The 22,261-nt window shown below is 39.9% G+C and overlaps 1 protein-coding gene across 8 annotated transcripts in view; it reads left to right on the top strand.

The window, feature by feature from the left end:
* The first annotated feature begins 5 nt into the window (after positions 1-5).
* LOC114849161 (uncharacterized) overlaps positions 6-22,261 on the top strand; it is a 38,723-nt gene continuing 16,467 nt past the window's right edge. For 5 of the 8 annotated variants that reach the window (XR_005897311.2, XR_003784575.3, XM_055506373.1 and 2 more), the window contains exons 1-6: positions 87-340; positions 923-972; positions 1,183-4,134; positions 4,583-4,726; positions 5,149-5,217; positions 5,875-5,998. Coding sequence is in view for 6 of the 8 variants with exons in the window: in XM_055506373.1 (XP_055362348.1) it covers positions 1,200-4,134; positions 4,583-4,726; positions 5,149-5,217; positions 5,875-5,993 (3,267 nt within the window). In the remaining 2 variants the exon portion in view is untranslated. Of the gene's footprint in view, positions 341-922; positions 973-1,182; positions 4,135-4,582; positions 4,727-5,148; positions 5,218-5,874; positions 6,247-22,261 lie in introns of those variants that run through there. The other 3 variants (XM_029140282.2, XM_029140286.3, XM_055506375.1) reach the window with 3 other exon arrangements.

Genomic DNA, 22,261 nt, shown 5'->3' with positions numbered 1-22,261 from the left:
AGAGGAGGAGACCGAGCGCGCGAGCGAGCGAGAGAGAGAGAGAGAGAGAGGGAGCGCGAGCGCGAGAGAGAGACCGAGTCTATATCGCTCACCCGTTATGTCTCGAACGCTTGAGACAATATTTATATTTGCTAAGTTAGTAACAAATTGTTTCTTTAGGCGTTAACAGACAAATAAAAAGCCCAATTGTAGTCAAGGGAAAATAAACGTTTTGTCGTGTTTGTTGTCAGGTGCAATTTTCGCGCCGCTTCACGGGATAACAACACACTAGCCTTTCCCAGGGAAGTGACGTAACTAGTTTTAAAGTTCAGAGCTAGTACTTAATTAATAATTTAATAAGGTGAGTACAATTCAGGAACCAATGTTGTGAACGTTCAGTTGACACTGTCAATGTTAATTGTTAGCTCGCATGTTTAGGTTTTAGAATGAGTCGCTTTTAAGTGTTAGACTACAGTTAGCTAAGTTAGCTAGTCAGTGCTAGCTAGCCAAATTAAAACATTGACAGTAACACTCCTACAGTACATAACCCAAACTTTATCATGGGGACTTGAAATCCACATAATTTGCTCTTTTTATAATATTCCAATATTCCTATAAATTCTCTAAAGGTGCTTAGCTCTAATGGCACAATCAAGACCTTAGATCCAGGGGTCTGTCTTTAATATATTAAAATATTATGTATTAATGCATTTTTGGCATTGCAGTTGTAGTAACAAAATGTTTAGGATGCTAGTCTATTATTGTGCACATTGTCATAAACATTGGCTCAAAACCCCTGATTAGAGTTCAAAAGCAGGGAGGCAACAGATCAGCCTCAGTGCCATCTCTGGAATCTGTACCATGAATAACTATCATGCTGTGAAACAATCTGTTCGGAAATCCACTCACTGAATCTTATGTTGTTGTGTTCTTTTCGTCAAAGGGACAGCGTGAAATTGCATCTACGTGCTTAGAGCTTCAGTTCTGGGTGAGGTGAGAAATATGGACTAGTTCAAGTTAAGGCCTAGTGGCATTTTATAAAGTGAACCAAAGTTAGTGATTCAGTCTGTAGTCAAAGCTTTGTGTAAACCTTTGATTAGATCACTGTAATTTCATTTATTCAATTCATTTTAAATAGTAACCCTTCTCTGACTGAGCATTGCAGTGTCTACACTCAAGCTGTTACCATTTCTGATTTTTTAGATCTAAAAATAATTAAAATGACAGAAGAAGATAACAGTCTACAGAGAGAAAGGGTCCTAACTCTACCATCTCCAGTAAAACGACGAAGAACACATAGGATAGTAACAAATGAGTACAGTGAAGAAAATATCTTTGACTTTCCAGAGTTTTTGACATTTGAGAATACTACTAAATTCCCCTCCTCAAAAAGTATCCTGCAGAAGAATCTAATTGTAATTTGCACAGCAGACAATGATGATATGCAAGAGGAATCGTTTATACAACTGCAAGACATCAAATTAATCGTGACACCTAGAGTGGCCACTTCTGTCACTGATGATGCGAGTAGGCTCTTGCCTAAAGTATGTGTTATCACTGCTGAGAGACACCTTGCAAATCCAGGAAAAGATCTGCTTACTAGAAGGGACAAGCCCTTTTCATACCTGCCAAATGAGGCAGGTAATGCATTAGTAGAATCTTACATTTCAACTGACATCTCAAGTTCTTCTGATGCAGTCTGCCATTGGCTGGGGAAATCACAGGCCCTTGATTTCACTCAAAACGGCAAAGATTGGAGAGAGGCTCAATGCAGTGTCACTAAAATGCAAGCATTCACTCTCACCTGTGATGAGGAGATTATATGTCAGTCTGACTGCTCCCGTGGAAATGTGGTATGTGACACAGTTAACACTTTGAGACAGTCTGATGGAGCTGAGGTGAGCACTCAGAAGTGGGACCAGCACATATTCAGTGAGAGTAGTCTTATCGGTACAGAAGGACAGGTGGGCAACGGCTCACGATCTTGTAGTCATTATGCAGACTTTGAAATAAACCACTTGTACCCTAAAAAGGACCACACAAATGAGGAACAGCTAATACAGTCACAGATTTGCAAAAGTGACAGGTTCACCATTTGTGATGAGGAAACAAAAAGTCAAGTTAACAAGAAGAAGAGCATGGGCAAAAACCCCTTTATCTCTCCTGCTGATATCTCTGTGTTCCCCCATGATGTGGTATTAGGCAGAAATACAACCACTGAGAATGTGAGCTTCGAAATTGATGACCTCTGTGGGGTGAAAGAAGAGTATGATGCTGACAAGATGAAAGCATGGAATGAAATAGACGATCACACAACAGAGGCTCCAGAATCTGAAAAAATCAGTCAAGAGCTTGCTGAAGAAGATAACACTGTAGGCCTTTACAGTGTAATTGACCCTGCAATCTGGAATGAACCTGACAGGGAAGCTGAAGAGCGACAGTGTAACTCAGCGAGTACTCCAGGTGTAGAATTATCTCCATCAGTTGAAGTCTGTGTGATGAAAATGCCTCCTCCGCTCTGTTTTGATGTCAGGACATCACAGGAGGTTTCAGCTCCCAACCAGATCAGGCAGTTTTATCACCAAAGCGTAACACTGCAGAGCAAAGATGAAAAAGAGGACTTGTGTCAGTCACATAAAGAACCTTCCATCACCTCCAGTGAACCCTACAACATGACAGGCAATCAAAGCAGCAGTCCATGCCATCCTACAGCTCCTCCTCCTGCTGGGGAGGGAAGACAAGAAAGTCACAGTGTTGTGGAACTTCAGCTGAAAGAGGAGGATCAGTTTGACTCTTTTCCTAATAACCTTGACAGCATAAGGACACAGGAAGCAGAACAATCACAGGGTGAAGTTTCCAGAACAGCCTGGATAACTATGATTAAAGAAGGAAAAAATTTGTCAAGTTTTGAAGAAATAAAAACTGATCCACATATGGATTTAGAGAAAGTGGAGTCAGAGGAAGAACTTCTGCATCGACATGAGTTACAGAACGAGGATGGAGCTTGCAATGAGTTAAAATGTGTTAAAGACAGACTGGAGGAGAAATTTCAGGTTTTTGTTGACCACCCATACAGTGCTCATGTGTTCCAGAGAGTAGAAACAACCGTAGAAAAGAAAAGGAAGAAAGTAAATGATGTGGCAGAAGGACTAAAATCAGCAGATTGTGAAAACGCAGAAGGTGTGCAGCAGCAAAATGAGCACAAAACAGATAGGATGGAAGTAAAATGTGTGGATAAACAGACAGAGAGCAACAGGAGTGATAACAAGTTAAAAGTGGTTAATCAACACAGAAAAGAAAACAAGCTTAGTTTTTGTCCTGACTACCGACACAGACTTGAGACATATATGCTTAAAAATACACAAGACCTTGTGGATTTTGCCTCCCCTTCAACAAGTGATGCTGTTGTGCCATGTCAGAAGGAGCCAAGTCCTTCACTAAATGCTAACAGCCCCACAGCCCTAAACCGTCGTGGCAGGTTTTCCCCAGTGGCATCAGCCTGTATACGCTATAACTGGGTGCCAGGGGAAGTTGATATTTTTGAGAAGATACAGCTCTCACCAGATGATTATGTTGATAACGATGCTGGCCGAGGTATCATGTCTGTCCTCACCGGTTTTCCTGGGCAACTGTTGAAGTCCCCTCAGCAACAACCTTCCTATTCCACGCAAGAGCCTGAGGGTAATCATCAGTCGCCAGAAGAGCAGGAGAGGGAAGAAGAAGAGCTCCAGCAGGATTGCCACACTGAATACATGGCAAATGGACTTTTAAACAGTGATGCAGGTTTTAATGACACAAACTTCATCTCAGCTGCACTTGGACAACCAGAGCAGCAGCCCAACTGTGAGTCCACCGGTGATTCTTTGGAGCCTATTATGGTTGACTCAGCTACACAGTTGAAGTCTTCCACTGGTTCCACAGAGAGTGACAGTCCAGCCTCTGATATGAAACAGTACCCCGAGTTTGAGATGAAAAAACAATTCAACGTGGTCTTAAAAGAGCTGAACCTGTTTTTTGATATCAGCAAAAGTGATCTTGCAAGTGACAGAACATCAGTGCAGTGTTATGTTGGTGAACCACTGAAGACAGATTCTTCAGACTTCAAAGATGTTCTCAGCAGCATAGATATGGGATGCCACAAAAACCCATCAACAGGTAACTGCTACAGTAGTAATAGGACTTAGCTCATTACTGTTCAAAGACATTTAACCTGCCATGAGACTAAATATTTGTTCATTCTGAGACCAAAATGTCATGGTATGGTCCAACATGTCTGGTATGGACAAAAATGTGTCTTTTGATCTTGTAACCTCCATCCATTTATCTATTTTTGTCTGCTTGTCCTTGTAAGGAAATTCCTAAAAACAAAAATAGGCAAGTTAGCATTTGGGTTTAGTACACAACACCGTGTATGAGCACTCGTCACTCGTAAATTAAATAAAAATCAATCTGGAGCCAAACGCACACACAGTTAAGCTTGTAAAGTATAATACTGTATGGAAGCTTTAACAGTAAAATGATGATAACATGATCATAATAAGGATTTCGTTTTTATGAATAGACTTTATTCACGAGCTACTAAATGCCAAATGTCTGTCTTTAGATAATGCTGATGAAGACCACAGCATGGAAATGTGTGGGGGTGATCCAGTGATTTCCTGTAAGGCTGGTGACGACGAGCAGGAGGTGCCGCTTGGCAGCCACATGAAACATGAGACATGCCAGGACACCGCTGAAAAGCAAGGAGGTTCAGAAATCACTTCTTAATTATTTATTTTGGATTAAATAACGCAAGCAAAATTTATGTAAAAAACATACTCAAAACATGCTTAAATGTTAATAATTTTTAATTTGTTTGACATAAAATCTTTTATTGGAGCAAATGTTTCTTTAGTTCTGTTGTTTTCTTTGTTCATGATTAAGCAATAGACTTTCAAACGCCGATTAATTTAGTGGAGAAATAAAATTACTGTTATTGATTTGTCTTTCCAAATTGACACAGCTCACATTTCACTCCCAAATGTTCAAATATTCATTTGCCTTCCTCAGTAAGCTGTAGTGGAACGATAACACCACCATCAATGCAAAAATATTGTTTAGGGCTAAATAGGAAAACAGAATAAGCCAGTGCTTACTGACTGCTTTTGGCTGCCAACATGTTGATTTCAGAGCTCTGGCAGGTAGAGCAGAGAAGAAAAATGTGGTCTTCACCCTTCATGTCTCAACAACTGAGATACAGTGAGTTTCATGTTGTCACAGCAGACAAACACTAAAAGCCTATGTAATAAAATTGAGTATTGTTTTTGAAGAACAAATTAAGCTGATGCATTTCAATGACTCCACACATTGCTGGTGTACAGTGGTATTGGTCAATTGTCTATGAATACGTAATCTACAGTATCAGTCATTGTGTTTTACTTACTATAGAGTTACATTTATTATGGTACTTACAGTATAGTTACATGTACTGTATACTGTACATATATACGAACTTTACTATTTTCTTCCCCTCTCAGATTCCACTGGTCTGGTAAATTGTGAAGCTAAATGTGCCTGCTGTGAGTCAGTGGGCTGGATTCTGAATATTTAAAAGCTCAGTCAGACTAATAACTTGCCTTACCTGGAGACGCGTGTTCACCTTGTCTCAGCAATCTAAAAGCAAGGCTAGTGTACTGTGGTAAAAAAAATAAGAAAGGAAATGCAGAAGCCAACTATTTATTTGGTCTCAGAAAAAACTGAATGCTCTTGAGGGTTTCAAGCCTGGAAAAAATCCATAACCAGTGTTAAATGCAGAATACACCAAGTTACTGATGTAGCCGAGGCACTTTAAACGCTACGTGCTTCAGGGTTGGCGGGCTTGCGGAACCGATCCATATGTTGTGTTGTTGTGCGTAGGTCCACTAGAGCAGGCCAAGAGACTGGAACCGCTGAGAACATGCTCACGGCCCATCCGGGTTGGCCTTTCAAAGAGAGCCAAGACCAAACACCTGCACCGTCCCCACCCCTACAACTGAACAAGGTGAAACACACAAACCTGTTCTAACATGCTTATTGTTGTTCACATATCGTTGTTGATGTATGTTGTAAAAATCTAATATGTTAGTTTTAAAGATACCTCCCTATTTATTTATTGATTGATTAAGTTAAAAAAAATATGTGTGTACTATTTATTAATAGTTACATATATCTGATTCTACGGTGTTTTACTGTTGGTGTGTTGCTCCAATATGTTACTTGTTCCTTTTATATGTGGGTGTATTCAGTCATGGTGCTTGAGCTAAGTGTGTTCTATTACTGTTATGTTCTGATTTTATCATTAAATATGTTCACACAAAACATATCTTTGAAAAGGTATGGGGGAGGTTTTCCTGAGTTTTAAAATAGTGAAATTAAGGTTTTTAAATTAGCTCAATTTGTTCCTATTTTGTTTGTACAAGCAACCTTAGCACATTTTACCAAAGCAGTTTGACCATGATATTGATTTTTTCTATTAGGATTGTTAGGATTTTTTTCTGAATAGTGGGACAATTTTTAGTAAATATACAGTAGTATAGTTTTTAGGGGCGCTTTTATTGGATAAGCAATGTGCCTCAGCTGGCAGAGAGGCAAGAACAAATCAAAAGAGAAACAATGCCGTGGTATGGGTTTCAAAACATAATTGGATTCGGAGGCTTCACATTGAATCTGCTTTTCAAATCAGGTACAGGTTGGGAAGTATGGAAGTGTAGAATTCATTTTTTGTCACTGTTAACTGAGTCTCTGGGTCTGGATATTAATTTTTACGTGAATATAAAGTAGAAATGTGGATTTTTTTATATTATATGAACCTTAGTAATTTATTTCAAACCAATCGCATTCCATTTTCCAGTTAGTGGAAAGGCTTTCTATGTTCTCTATATACTACTGATTAGTCACCCCCCAGTTTTAGCAACATTGCACTTGTGCGTTAGTGTGTTACTTCTGTGCTAATTATTATTAGGCACTGCCATAAGCATTGAAATGAGGGTGGAAAAACAATTCCAGTCAGTATTACAGTTAATTAACTCAACATAATTACTGAGAGTTATATTCTGTACAAATACGTATTTTTCCTACTCACTTAATAAATGTACAGTCAAAGCAGACAGGTCTGAATTTGGAATATTTTACAACTGCTGCAGCTGGCAGATAAAAAAATATGTCTGCATACCATAATAAGCATTGATTATGTTTAACCATTTACTTTTTTTAAATTCTCCATGATTTGATGAGCGATACAAGAAGTGAATTTTACATTAGTAACTACAGTAATTACAGTTTGAAAAAAATAAAAGATCATAGATATCATAAAATATCCCAAAACCCATTCCTGGGGCAGGAATGGGTCCAGTCCTATTCTCAGCTTTCCTATCTAATCTGGCATCAGATGAACTTTCAATGTCCAGCATACAGTAGCATGATGTTATTATTGCTTACGTGCACATACCCTACAAGTACATTGTAGTTCTTAAACCACGGGTGACATTTGGCCCAGTTATTGTTTTTATACATTAATATCTATAGTAAATGTGTAAACAATTTGGGATTTTCTCAAACAAAAATTACTGATTGTGCAGTACAGCATCAATTTTCTCTTAATTTTATATTAGAGTGGCTATTTAGTTTCTTCAGACTCTGTATCTGCTGCTTCTTTGAGCAACATGAAAGAGACATTGCAGCTTTAGAAAATGTGACGAAGCTTCAAAGACGCCTGTGTAGCCAGAAGTTTTCTCTGTTCGTGTAGCCAGAAATTTTCTTTGTTCTTACAAAACAACCCCCTTCTTCTTGCAGAAGCATCACTGTACAATTCACTTAATACAAATTATAAGCTCACAGCACGACCCAGGGAACGATACAACAAATTAAACCTGACAGTGAATTACATTCCTGTGTTTTTTTAATTTCCTCCCTACCACCAAAATTAAAGGGATTAGGTGCATGCAAACTTTTTTTGTTCATTAGCAAATGGAAAATGGTCAAATAATGTTATTATATTGGCAGGGAGTCCTTAAAGTTGCAAAATACACACACTTCCTCCCCCTTTATGCTCCATGAACCCTCTGTGTAGGAAAAAATCACTGAGGGCTATACTTAGAAGCTTATTACTGGAATGTTCAAGGATAATTAATGGGCATGAGCTGATATGTCTTCAATATTTCAGCAGCTAGCAAGATCTATTATTATATTACTTTAAATTTCTGTGAGCAACATTGAGATTAAAAAGCATGAACCATGAACCAAGCCGTTATTTGTTATGTGTTGCAAAAATAAAAGCTTTAGTAGAAAGCAGAGCTTCATCTGTTTTCCCCACTGTCATATCAAGAACACACTGGCACTTTAAAGCGTGTGTTTATTTCTAAAGGCTGTCAGCATTGTTGATGGCGTTTCAGCAGCATAGCAGATGCATCTTTGTGTTGTTATCAAAGGAGAACCTATGATATGCAGCAGACTACAGCGTCTTACCAAAAGCAAACAAGGCTTATGCACAGGCTTTGCATTACACACACATTACAGCACTGCATCCATCCTCAGCTCCCACACTCGGAATAAGGACTATTTTTTTGCCGTTTCCAATCAATAGCAATCACTGGGCCACAGTGTCAGAATTGGATGATCGACTAAAACTCTAAAAATACACTGGAACATCCATCATCTCTGCACACGATGCTGATCTAACTGTAGGACTCTAACACTACCAGGGTGACCAGAACAAAAATGGTGATGTTACAAAAGGCATTTAAAGGATACTTTTATCATGATATGCTCATATTTTTGTATTTAATGAAAAACTACTGAAATCTCATTTACTGAAAAAAAAGTGTTCATCAGAGGGTTCATCTAAATTTGAATGTAAATTTGTCGAATCAAACATGACTTTTCTTGCCCAAACCACAAAAGTCCATTTACAAACAGTATTCCACTGCCGCTTCACTCACCGGCACTGTAATCTCTACTTTGGTACAGAGCCGAATGAGGGGTAACAATCTGAGAGGAAGCACAAAAAGAGGATTTCACGGTCGAGTTTGATGACACAACTTTGCCTTATTGTCTTGCCTGCTCCTGAAAAGCTGTAATTAAATTGGCATTGACTGGACAGGGGACCTGACTGAACGCTGGGTTGAGTAACAGCCAGCGTCCGCGCTGACTCATGACAGAGCCTGGATCGACTAACATGTCCCTGCTGGGAGAGGTGGGACATACGCTGAGCAGAACAGCTACTGTATCCTCGGATTTGATGTAGGACACCACGCCTCCATGAATGCTGTTTTTGTGAGGCAAGTCATGTTAGCTTCTCTGAACCTTTTGTTCAGTTCATACTTCTCTGTACTATATGGCATCTTCAATCAGCATTAATACTCCTCCATACTGAGGCATGTCACTCTGTGGACAACAACTGATACCTTTATTTTGAAACAGGACATTGGTTCATTCTTTCTGATTGTCTACTGTATCTTTAATCAACTGCTTGAGTGTTTTAAATGTCAAAGGCATGTTGAAATTCCCTTGTGTACAACTATGACTGCTATTACTTCAAATGCTATATGACAGAGCGGGACTTTGATGGATGGAGTTAAATTATGACTTATTTTCCATAGTTACATTGTTTTGGCTTTGTAGGTCAGACCAGGACAGACGCTGACATACGATAAATCATCATTAGGGTCCATAACATCAAGTGTGGCTGTGAGCATCAGTAAAATGGGCTGGAGAGTGATGAGGCGGATGGTTAATTTAGGGAGGCCGAGTTCAGATGATTGTGTGGAGCCTGAATCAGGGCCAGGGCCTTTCAGCTGAAAGTACGTAGGTGGGGCTATTTAGTAATGGTCTGAATTAACAAGTGCTAAAATCTCTTGTAATTCCATTATGGTACTTCATTATGTACAGTACATACTGCTGTACCGTTTGAATCCACCCACACTGTGAATACTGACCTTTTGTATCCCAGCTATCTCCAGAGTTCAGGTTCAAGTTAAATGCTGTACATACGTACAGCATTTAACGTAACTATGCGTACATACACGTATGCAAAACTGTAAGAAAAACCCTGGAGTGATTTGTATAGGTTCAAAAAGCAACTGTTGTCTGTGATTGGAATTGTAAAGAAAATCAATACAGATTGTATAACCTGTACACATTGGGCTGATATTTAAAGTGTGCCCTAATGCTGCACACGCAGTCACTGAGCTGACGCGAAAATGAGCGTCTGTCAGAGATTTTCTGCGCCCTTTGACTAATCACGGTCTGCCTCTCAGCTAACCCCACAGGCATGATGGGAGCGGGCATTAATCTGCAGAGGGCTAGCTGGGGAGTCTGTTCTCTCGTTGTACATGGCTGCAGCAACTGCTTTAATGAGCTGCTAATATTAAATGATGATAAAAGACAAGTTAGGAGAAGTAAAACTGTTAGGGTGCATCACGGGGAGTCAGTCTGTTTCACAATATCTCCTGTGGACTTTCTACCGCAGACATATGATAATGTTTTAGAAGAGATGAGCTTCATATGGCGAAACAGCTTGATAGAGCTTCAACATTCAGCACAGCTGCGAAGGATTGAACAGAAAATTGATGCTTTACCTAAGCAGACAATTATGAAATATTCTATGGCTGTTATTTCTCTGGACCAGTGAAATTGCAGTTCATCTCGATATTGTCCGTCTGTGGCTTGGTTTAGCAGTGAGGAAATGCAGCAGAGAAGAGGTTTATGGGTGCAAGCAAAGACAGAAGACGTGTTTATTTCCTGCTTATAATAAAGGTTTATGGTGTTCTCCCCTGACACTGCGATAAAACATAACCTATACACACCCTACTCATTTTTGTATGGAGACACAGCACACAGAATCTTATCCACAAGCATTACTGCTTTTGAATGAACACTACAATGATATACACATCTTCCGCATTAAAACAATCATTGTATTTTATTTATTTTTAAAGACCACTATAGTGCTTATAATTACCATCCCTGGCTTTTACTTTTGTCAGTGTTGGCCAAAGGTGCTAAGGCAGCAGAGCGTTGCTGTTGCCAATCAGTGATGTTTTATTTGTTCAGAGCTGTTGCCCTCTCGTACCTGATTCCGTGCAGTTCAGCTGTTGAAGGGCAGGCTTTGGGTGTTATCAGGCTAATTCCCATTCCACACAGACTCACCTCGTTCACTTCATTGATCTCCAGGGCTCCAGAGCATTTATGACAAAATGACCACTGAGTCTGCTGCAGTCGCCTCTGCTGCTGCTGCTGCTTGTTGCCTCTCATGTCATGATACACGGAGATATTAGGTATATAATGCAACGATTTCATATAAAACTTTTAGGTCATTTACCGTTTAAACTTGACACTTTATAACTGGATTATTATCTTATATATTATAGGACTGACAAACTCTTTACCCACTGCACAAACCTTAGGGGAAATATTTCTCCACTACAAAACAATACAATACCATTCAACTCAAATCCCGAAGGTCTGTTTAGCCTAATGACACACCAGCACTTTGCAGCGTCGTGACTGCACAGATTCAGCACATCTATCTCTAAGACGGGGCTGCAGCAGTTTCAGGGGGGAGAGCCCATACTGAAGGACACCTTACTGCTAAGACAATAAGCAAATACAATAGATGACACAGTCGGTGGCAAGTTAGTAAGGCAAATATGTACAATACAGTAGATTCTGTCACTATGTAAATAACAAATGCTGCATACAGTAAGTCACAAAATGCACCATTTTATATTATTGGCATGATTTTGACGAGTTGCAAATTAATATGTTGTTCTTGATTCAGGTTGTGTTCAGTGGTAGAAAATTATCACTCGCCGCTGTTTCGCAGCAAAAAAATCAATAAATAATCGACGTTTGACAAAATAACATGACAGAATTGAGCGGAAGACAAATGAAGCCCAATAAGTCACAGTTGCGTATTGTCAGTTCATATTTAGTTTGTTGCATGAAGCCACAATAATTCACCCAAAGTTACAGTGTGTGAAAGGAAGGATCTGGAAGGATGCTTCCTATATTTGCCAAATGTGGACAAGATATTGTCTGAGGCTGTTGTCACTGAGACTCACTGAACACTCTAGCAGTAGTTTTAGACTTATTAGCATTAAAATCAAATTTTATTTGTTTGTATTTGTGCTGAGATACAGCAAACTCAAAGCAAAGTTACATAAGAATTGCACTAATGAGCTAACTGTACATGTTCTGTATTTGGTAGTGGATGAAATCTACATGAATACATTCATTGCTACATTCATGGCGAAGCTAGGTCAACACATAGGATGTAGGTTTTAATTATTAATTAATTATTATTATTAATTTATTTTTGTGATGACTATACTGCCTTTGATACTCTGACCCAGGATCATGCCTCCTCTGTCAGCCATCCCACACATCCCTACAGGGATCAGCTGATACATCACAGAAAAAGAGGGAAATGGAAAATCCATCTAATCATGAAATAACAGACAGTTTTCACAGAACAATATTGATGTTTTTGGAATTGATTTCTGGGTTGGCACAGAGGCTAATAAATTGCTTTGATGTGGTTAGAAAAATTAAATGCCAGGGAGAACATGGATCCATGCTGCTGATGAAATAATCTGCTACATCGGGGGAATGCAAAAATGAAACAATTATGGTTTGGACAGATGGGACGGTAAAAAAAGATGGATGGATATCGGAACTGAGACGGGAGCATTATTTTGGCAACCTAGTGAAAACATTAGACAAATAAGCATCCCACAAACATCTCAACATCTGTATTATATTGGAATGAGAACCAGCGTAGAGAGCAATTTATGGGAATAGCCTGTTTAATGTAAGAAGTAGAAGTGAGCTGCGATCTTTCTCTCCCTCCTTCTTAGTGAGTGGAGCCATAAGGGAGTCACTGCTGCAATGCAGCAAAACAAATCGTGAGAATCTATTAAGTGTTTGTGGTTGTGGGACATTGTCTCTGCCTCGCTTCTCCTTCTCATTTCCACCTCTCTCACTAGCTCCCAGTGGACAGACATTAAGACAAATAAACATATATGCTTAAAAATTGGAAATGTGAAGCGACTTGTTGACAAGCTGATGCAGTAGATCCACTTTCTCACTTGATCTAACTATGTTTTACTTAGACATAACTAATAAAGTGAAAAGGCCATTATTGACATATAGAATTGATTTGGACACCATATAAAACCACTGCATTAATGTAAAGTACAGCGTGACACAACTTATGCTTTGTTCCCCACAGAGCTGATACAGTATGTGATAAAGCTATTAAATGGGTTTGTTACAGTATCTTAAAGCCATATTTCTCCAGTTTTCAAATAAACTGTACATACAAAGTATTTGTATTTATAAAAACTAAATACAATATTCAACTAATAAATCTCAACAAAACATCATGAATCTAAGTAACACACAATCTCTATCTAATCTTAAATTCGAATACTGTGAATTATATCATCATAAAAATATATTAAGGTTGTTACAAGTATTAGTGTGTAAACAAAACATGGTTACATGGTAAAAGGAGACTTCTTTTATTGCTTTTCATGATAAAGAATATTGGACTTTAATTTCTTAACAAGATGTCTGTAGGTTTTTATGCCAAAATCTTATGCCCTTTAGATCGTCCACACTGCCCATCTCAAAGTGTGCATTTCCAGGCCCCTGTTGGAAAAAGATGATTTAGGAGTTTGTCGCACGCTAAGTTGATCACCACACCTCTTTGTGGAAGCACGCATGACGTCATAGGGGTCACAGGTCACAGCATCCAGCATGCCGATGTCTAGCTAAAACTAGTGGCTTAAAAAGCCCGTTAACGGCCAAAACACCACCAGCGTGCGGCGTAAATGGACCTCATGATTCTATCTGTCTATCTATCTGAGTCTGACACCGTAGAGGACGCTATGCTGCAGCTCCACTCTGGCCAGGTGTGTGCGTTGGAAATACTGTTTTGGTATCCCTTGTTTGTGTGGGCAGGAACAGAGGTGGTTCTACGAGTGGCCTACTGTCGACGTAGGCAGTAATTGAACTACTACACAAATTGTTCTTAGACGGGATTGGATAAAGTAGCAAAATGCAAAATAAGTAGCAAGTGCACTTCTAACACACATGAACCAGAGAGTTATAGAAATCCAACAAAAAGAGGATTTTGCATGGGCTGGGACCTTTAGCGCATAACATTATCTCATGTTGTAACAGTTTTCGTGTTGCTCTACACACGTATGTTAACGTGAACCAGTCTTGTCTAAACCGGTGGCGATACAAGCTCTCCAGAGAGAATTTTCTGTCCTTGTTGTTCTGTCCCTTAGCCTCTCCACCACCCCCTGAGGTCTTTCATCTTCTAAACATCAGCGTCAAATTTATTACCGCTGTAAATCGTAAGCGCCAACCTGTCAGATGCCTCGAGATGCTTTATGTAATGGAAATCGTGCCGTCACGTTTGCTACGGCGCCAGCGTGAGTTTCTGCCAGCAGCACAGGATTCCACTTTGTTTCTAGATTGGCAATATGAATATAAATGCCAGCTATGACTAGGCGTTATTCTACTGTCAGTTAAGTAAGGAGGAGAACTGAAAATGTTGTTTTTATTCAGCAGCATATAGACTCAGGATGCAGGTGAGAGGTCAGGGGAGTCAAAGATGAGCAACTGAGGGAAGCTAAAGACAGACAATAGTTTTATGACTGGAATTAATTTATGTTGGGTGAGTCGACATGGGACTCGTTGCCGTGGTAACAGGCCACGTGCCACACCGCCTCCCGCCTCTATCCCCACCTCTGCTTGTCTCCCACAGCCATCACTCGTCTAAGGGAGATGACAGAGGCTTTGCTGCTGCCATTTAAGCCTGAACTCTACTGGTTATTGAATATTCACTGGGTTGGCGACTCCTCAACCCTCCCATCACATTACACCCTCTATTTAAAAGACCCTTTGTTGCCTTCGATCCAATTCTCACTTGTTACGTATGTGCTGCGGTGTTTCTCTCTTTCTCACCTTTAACAACAACAAGCCAGCATTGACACATGGGGGGAAAAAGAGGAACTGAACTGAACCACAGCCCAGTGGCTGATAGTTATTTCCCCACTGGGTAACAGAATGTTCACAGTGTGGTTTCTTGATTATTTAGCCTCTTTGTCTCTGAAGCCACAAACAAGGGGAGTGATTATAATTTCAACACAACTTATTTGATGATACTGTAATGTGGGCACAGAGAAACGAGAGTAATAAGATAATTATTTCCCATATCATCATTTTTATCTCCCTGGTTACCAGTGTAAACAATACATAAAATCAAACCACCATGTATTAAACTAATGGACTGAAAAACAGAGCAAGTCACCATTCCTTTGATGGCATTTGCACTTGGATGTGCTTTCTTTAGTTCTAGTAATGGAGCTAATAATTCCTCTAATGGTGTTGTGGTTTCATTTATTAGGAAAAAGATCAACTCTATAAATCAGTGTTGTTAGATTCTGATTGAGACTGATGTTAAGGGAAAACATTGTTTTTCCCTCACTTTTGGGAACCTTAAAGTAATCCTTAAATATTAGATATGGCTGCAGGTGCATGTGATTGACATGATTAATAGATCAGACAGGAACCAGGAAGTAATGTCACATAAACACACACACCAGAAAAGACTATCCAGGCCAAGCTGTAAACATATTTACTTACCTTAATAATGCTAATTGGAGCAAATGCTGCGTAATGAGAGATATATTTGCTGTCAACTTAACCGACAGCAATGCAGTACAGTATTTCCAAACCCACAGCTTGGAAACACAAAAAAGTGCAATTGTGTCGATCGCTTTGATCTGAGTTAAAGTCATGATAGATAAGAGCATCAGATCAATGCACCAAACCTTAAGCCTCCTTTACACAACTCAGGTTTCTTGATATTGTGTCTCTTATTGTGCTCTTTCCAGTGCATGTCCAGTGGGATCAAGGAAGCATTTAGCAATTGTGTGGTTTTGTAGTAAGGTATGAACTTAATAGTGCATGTAGGTTTGTTGTTGACCCTGCGTAATGATGGACATGATAGTGCTTATATTGCTGTGTCTGTGCAGGCTCAGCATCTGTGCCTCCAAGAGACACAGCAGATGTGACATTTTGATTACGTGTTATGTCTGCTATCCTCCTCATGGGAGACCCTCTGAACGTGCGTGGAAGGAGAAACAAAGAGAATCTCATAGAATTACTACAACTTGCCTTCTTGACCAATAAATTAAATCAAAGAAGGAGATTTGTGGTATCAATGGATTTTTTTGTCGTAGGAACCACATCTAGCACTGATTCTTCTCAAAGGAAACACATGTTATATATCATGTTAGAAAACTAACATTAGCTGGAATATTTTCTGTGTAGGGATTATATTTTTTTACAGTAAAAAGTGGATTTAATTCTGGATTTAAATGCTCCCAAAATAATTTCTATGATCTGTTAAAGAGCAGACAGCTGGTGTCCCAAAATCAAATGCTACTGTACTGTAGAACTGCATGCTTTGTTTACATTTACAGTACTTTTTTAAACAGTAGTCATAAAAGTACATGATGAAAACGATAATAAAAATAGTGATGAAATGAAATGATGAACTGAAAAATGTACCTGAACTACTCACCAGAGCAGTGTCTTAACTTAAAGTCACTGGTAGCTCTATTCAGTGTTTAACTTCCCTCCACACTCTTAGACTTGGTTTCCCTTTTCGGCTGATGCTCAGGGGTCACCACTCACTGGGTTCCTCGGGGTCATCTAACTATCGATCTGTCTTCGTCCTGCGCTTTTCTCTCTTCTACGCCTCACATCCGTCAATCCCCTCTGGGCCCATGAAGGCTTGTCAGTCAGCTCGCAGCCAATTTTAAAAGAACACGATTACCTTGAATTTTTAGATTTTGATCTCTGGCCAGTTTGGGGAGAATAAGCTTCCCCTTGGAGCTCCCTGTTGGAGGGGGGGGTCAGTTGGTCAGTCTTTCCTGACCAACTGACTATCAAAGGCAGATCCTCACAGCACTGCCAACAGATCAGCCTGTTCATATGTCTTATACTGGAGTAATGTAAAAATGATAAAGAACAATGAATTGAAAAGTTTATTTATCAAGAAGTAAAACCGCAAACAATCAATAAATATTCCTTTCAAACATTTCATTCAACACATTGCTGTGAGTTGCCTTCTTGAGTGAGAACTGTGATGACAGCAAGTTTACTAGAAAGAACCCAAGTCACCTCTTGTCAAGCTGAGCAGCGACTCAAACAGTATGAAGGTGGCAAACTCCACAAACTCATTATACTGCAATACTGTGCGTGTGTTTATGTACAGATTAACAAACTCTGAACAGTATTTCTCAGCGAGCCGAACGAGCTGCTTCATCTTTAAGCTAAGCTCCGCTAATCACCCTCTGGCTCCAGCTCTGCAGTCAGAGCACAGACATGGCAGCTGTATTGATTTTCTTCTATAGCGTTCAGAGAAACTTTTTTGAAATAATATTTTCCCATAACGCTGAAAGCAGCAGCTTTTGGTGGGATTCATTTGCCTTAGTGAGTCTTAAATGCAGTATGAAGTACTGCCGTGTAATTGGACACTAGTGATTGACTGTATACATGTATCACTGTGTCCTGTGATGCAGATTGGTTAAGGATACACATATATATACATTATATTTATACCTCAGTTGAAGTTTAAGCATTGGAGGCAATAAGCCCTTTTTAAGCAGCATAGGTACATTGTGCACTTTTTTATTTTCATAAAGCCTAATTAAAGTGTAATGACATGAGGGCTGTGCCAAGATTGTTAAATCATACCTGAAAACACAACAGCATTTTAAGAGGTGGCAGAGCTGTTGCCATGGATCCCACACCCCATCTGGGGAAAAAAGCAGCCATTCATCTTGAACGACTGAAAGTTAATTTATGCCTGCAACTGTTAGGACAGCACAGTAGAGGCACGGACAGGTTTAAGATATGTGCCGTGACTGCGTTTGTGTCTGTGTGGGCTTTGGCACTTAAAGGTTGTTATCCTGGCTGTTTGAGGCAGAAAGCTCTGAGGAGTGATTGCCAAGATTGATAGGAGATAATTAGCCAGGAGTCGCAGCTCGGACCTGATGTAACAGCATTGTGAGTGCACACCTGGAACCTGGAGATGCTGAGCTACAGTAGTAGTTATTGGGCTTTTGCTCAGAATGAGGTCTAAATAGTAAACAGTGAGGAGCTACAGTAGAAAGGTCCATGAGATAAAAACAAACATTTATTTATATGTTGAAATTGCTGTTGATGACAAGTGACCTTGTAAGAGTGTAAGGAATGGTCCTTGTAATGATCCTGTAACACAACACACCAACACAGACACACTCTGTGTCTGAGTTGGTGTGGTGTTATCCGATGGTTAAGCAGCGAATGTGCTATGTGAAACGTTGCCTTTCTGGCACCTGGTGACTCATGGTGCCAGAAAAATGGCTTTGCACAAGCAAAGTAGCACTTTCACCTCTCGCACACCTGCCCGCCTGCGTCAGCTTGGCATTTTAATGAGTCACCGTGAACTCTACAACAGCCAAGTAGGAGGAGACAGGCAGGGATTTGGCCTCTGTAAATAATGCTACTTCTGAGCTCCAGGTAAAATGTTTGAGCTTTCTGAAATATTGATTTCCTGCAGTTCTCATGTGGAAAATAGGAAGAATGAGGAAACAGTATCTACAGTACTTCACTTACTGTTTGAGTGGCATCTAAACCTACTGAGTGTATATAAACCTAATTACCACCTTCCCCTCGTCTGGATTATCGATCATTTTTATTTGCATGGCTTAATCTTATTTTAATTGATGTAGCAATTTTTCCAGAGTGACTTAGAGACAAAAAAATACCATACAAAATTTAAAATGATGAATATTTTCTAACTGGTAAAAATTGGTTTTGTTGTGAAGTTGTTAATTATATAAACAGATCTGCCCAATTCTGCTTCTATTGGAAATTGTACCAATCTGTTGAACCTAGCTAGTGTAGCTGTAATGTCATAAATGATTTTCTTCAAACACACTCAAATCGTATATGCTCATCATGCATGTATGGGTTTCTATTCACAGCTTTTGGCCACATGTGCCGTATGGTTGCCCCATCCAGTCTGGGTGGCAGTCTGCTAATCTGTTCTGATTAGTGTCACGGTGTAGCCCAAGCCCTGTAAATAATAAGGGGCCAGAGAACCCAATGGACACGTTTCTAAAACTGTGGGATTTATACAGTACCAAGTGCTCAGGGGCGCTCTATTCCATCTATTAACAGGGCACAAGCACACACTGACAAACAGGAAGAAACACTTAGCACCCTTCTCTTGTTACCGTGCAAAGGGTCTTGCACTAGACTTAGCAGCAGTTTATTTCCAAGCTATTACAAGCTATGATACCCACTGGACTCTCCTGAGCCCTGGGACAGTAGAAATACCTCGTGGCATTGTGATCAATAGCCAAAGAGGAATTTGTGTAAAAAATCAATTATTCGTTTAGACCCTCCAACGAGGCCAAACGTAATTAAACCAACTTAACCGGGGGCGAGCTCATCTACCGCGCTCATACATTTCCTTAGGTCACACCCGCGTCTTTGGCTAATGAGCTTTAAATGCAACGTCAGTAATGATGTTGTTGGAAATACACACCATGCTAGCGAACACAACATGTATCAACACGGCACTGGTTGCTCCTGACTGTGAACTGAGGGCCGCTTTGAAAGAGGTCAAACCATTTCCATGTTTTAGCGTGAGGACTTGTAAAGTTGGGCGTTTATGGCCTTAAGCTATAGAGAGAAGTACATCCTCCTTAAGATAATACCATTTTTAACAGTTCACAGCTTTTTATGTTCAGTTGTTTTACAAAGTGAAACAGTTTGTGGCAGATTACTGCTGTACAGTAGGTTGCTGTTGTTCCAACTGTGTCGCAGAGGGTGGAGTGAAACCACTAAATTATACTGTAATGTGTAGCTGGGATATTCCTTTGTACAGGGGTATCATTGTTTTATTATGACTTGGCTCATAAATTACATTAGAATGCTGACAGTTGGTGAGGGCTCCAACAAGTCTTTTCAGTCTTGGGGCCAGAGGAACAGTTGCATAACGTGTATTTGGAGGTTTTTATTTCTACTGTAAACCTTGAAATATAGACTCTAAATGAAGCATATGATCAGTTCAAACTCCAAGTCAGTATAAAGTGTTTCTAAATTGGCATTTTATTTTTTTGCTTTTTTCATGTTGGAACTGGAGCTGCCTAATGTTCCCCCTAATCTCTTTAATTTCATAAACATAATCTTTTTAATTGCACTAATTATACCAGATAATCAGAACAACAAACAAACTGCTCATCAACAATTTGTGTATTAACACAACTTAATAAGTGTAGTTCTCCTGCTCGCGTCTTTTAGCCTTTCTTTTTTGCCTCTTGTTCATTTTCAGTCCAGCCTCTTGGCTCTCTTTAATCTCCTCTTCATTAGCAGCACTGGGCGGCCGGTTTCAATGAGGCAACTCTGGGTCCTCGCCCGCTCTGCCCCATCAGCCGTCAGCAGCTAGATGGTCAACGTCACGGGACAATCTCAGACAGTGAGGGAAACCTCGGTCTTGCGTTTGCCACAGCTGTAATAGTGTTGAGTTGGCTCCTTCGGGCTGTTCTCGTGTCATCTCAAGGGGCATTGAACAGGCTTAGGATAATACCTTTACATGGATTTAGCTGTCATTTATATTCTGAGCTGATTCATTGGATGTGGCTGCATATAAATCAACTGGGGCCTTTTCTTCATAAAGGAAATCATATTGGAGTTTAATACTTATTCAAGGAAAAGATTTTCTCCCGTCTCTCCAATAAAAGTGAAAATTGTAGGTCTGATCCTTTGACACCAGCTTAAACCAGTGGGGGAGATATATAAATACTGTAGCATTAAATGGACAAATGATAAAAACAGTGGATCTGAATCACAGGACAAATAAGTAACATATAGTCAATAATACCCTAATAGGTTAAAAAGAATCAACTCTGTGTTGTAGGACTAGTTGTCTCCTGCTGCAGTGAGGCTGTGGTTTGGATATTTTATCACACAGAACCACTACAAACACACAGCGTCTCTCTTTGCTATACACTGGTGCCGGCGCACCGAACAAGCAGACGAGGCTTTGAAGTGAGGAATCTCTCGGGCTCCAAGTACAGCTTCTGTACAGCTAGTGTCCTGCTCCCTGCAGAGTCACCGCCGCTTCAACTGAAAGGAGTAGAGAAGGAAAGAAAAGGAGAATACTGTGTCCCAGTTCCATGGTACCGTTAATTAGACACTGGATATCTCATTCAATTAGTTAGATTTTTGTTGTTTAAGCTCAGATAAGAAATAAGCACAGACTAGTTTTTAAAATTCTTCGATCATGTGGGAAAATATTACAGATTTTATTTTATCTTTAAGGTGTCTGGACTAAATGTCTTTTATGAGGTGCTGCAGGGGAATAAAAGGGACCAGGTCAGGCCAGACTTTGACAGCTGTAATGTATCATAATAATGTTGAGAGAAAATAGGGCCACACCGCCCACCTCATGCTGCTGGGCCCCTTAAAGCTTCAGATTTCTACTGAACCTGCATGTTTATGACTGGTTTGTGGTTTCTGAGAAGCTTAAATCTGTGATTAAGAATGTTACTAATATTTACAGTAGCGGCTGATCTCCAATGTGTGTCTGATGTTGCTTTAGGCCACATCACATCACTGTCAGTATGATTGACAGCTCTTGGTAATTGGAACATCCCATTGTCATTTGTTATACAGTAGATGGTGTTTTAAATGGTTTTGTAACATGAGCTCTAACACATCACATGTGTGTACAGTAAGGGAAGGAAAGAACTAGAGTGATGCATCAGACGACTAACCTCCACAGTAACCACGGTGATGAGATGTTTTGGAACGAGTCGGACCAGAGAATGGAAGGAAAAGAATCCTTTTTATTTTTTCCAGCACCTCCTGTCATGACAAATGCTGTCTTCGTCATATTGCACTTCAACGCACCATTCATGAGGCGGTGACATTTTAAAATTTGTATTGAGTAGAGGTTGCGATAAAGACACACAGGGATGAGTTAAACGCCACCTTGTTTATCCTCTGATGCCTTGAACAAACCCCAAATAACCCATAAGTATTTGTTCCCTGTTTCCTCTTCTGTTTAACGTGAAATAGCTATAAAATCACAGCCCACCGAGTGAGCTCTCGTAGTGGGTGTCTTTTCAAAATAAACTGCGTATCGGTGGGTCGAATCAATTGATGTTATTTCATAGTGGATGTGTCT

Source organism: Betta splendens, chromosome 24 (assembly GCF_900634795.4).
Source record: "Betta splendens chromosome 24, fBetSpl5.4, whole genome shotgun sequence".
In the NCBI taxonomy this organism is placed as follows: domain Eukaryota; kingdom Metazoa; phylum Chordata; class Actinopteri; order Anabantiformes; family Osphronemidae; genus Betta; species Betta splendens.
Note: the sequence above shows the minus strand (reverse complement) of the source record. Positions and strands in the feature narration are given on the sequence as shown.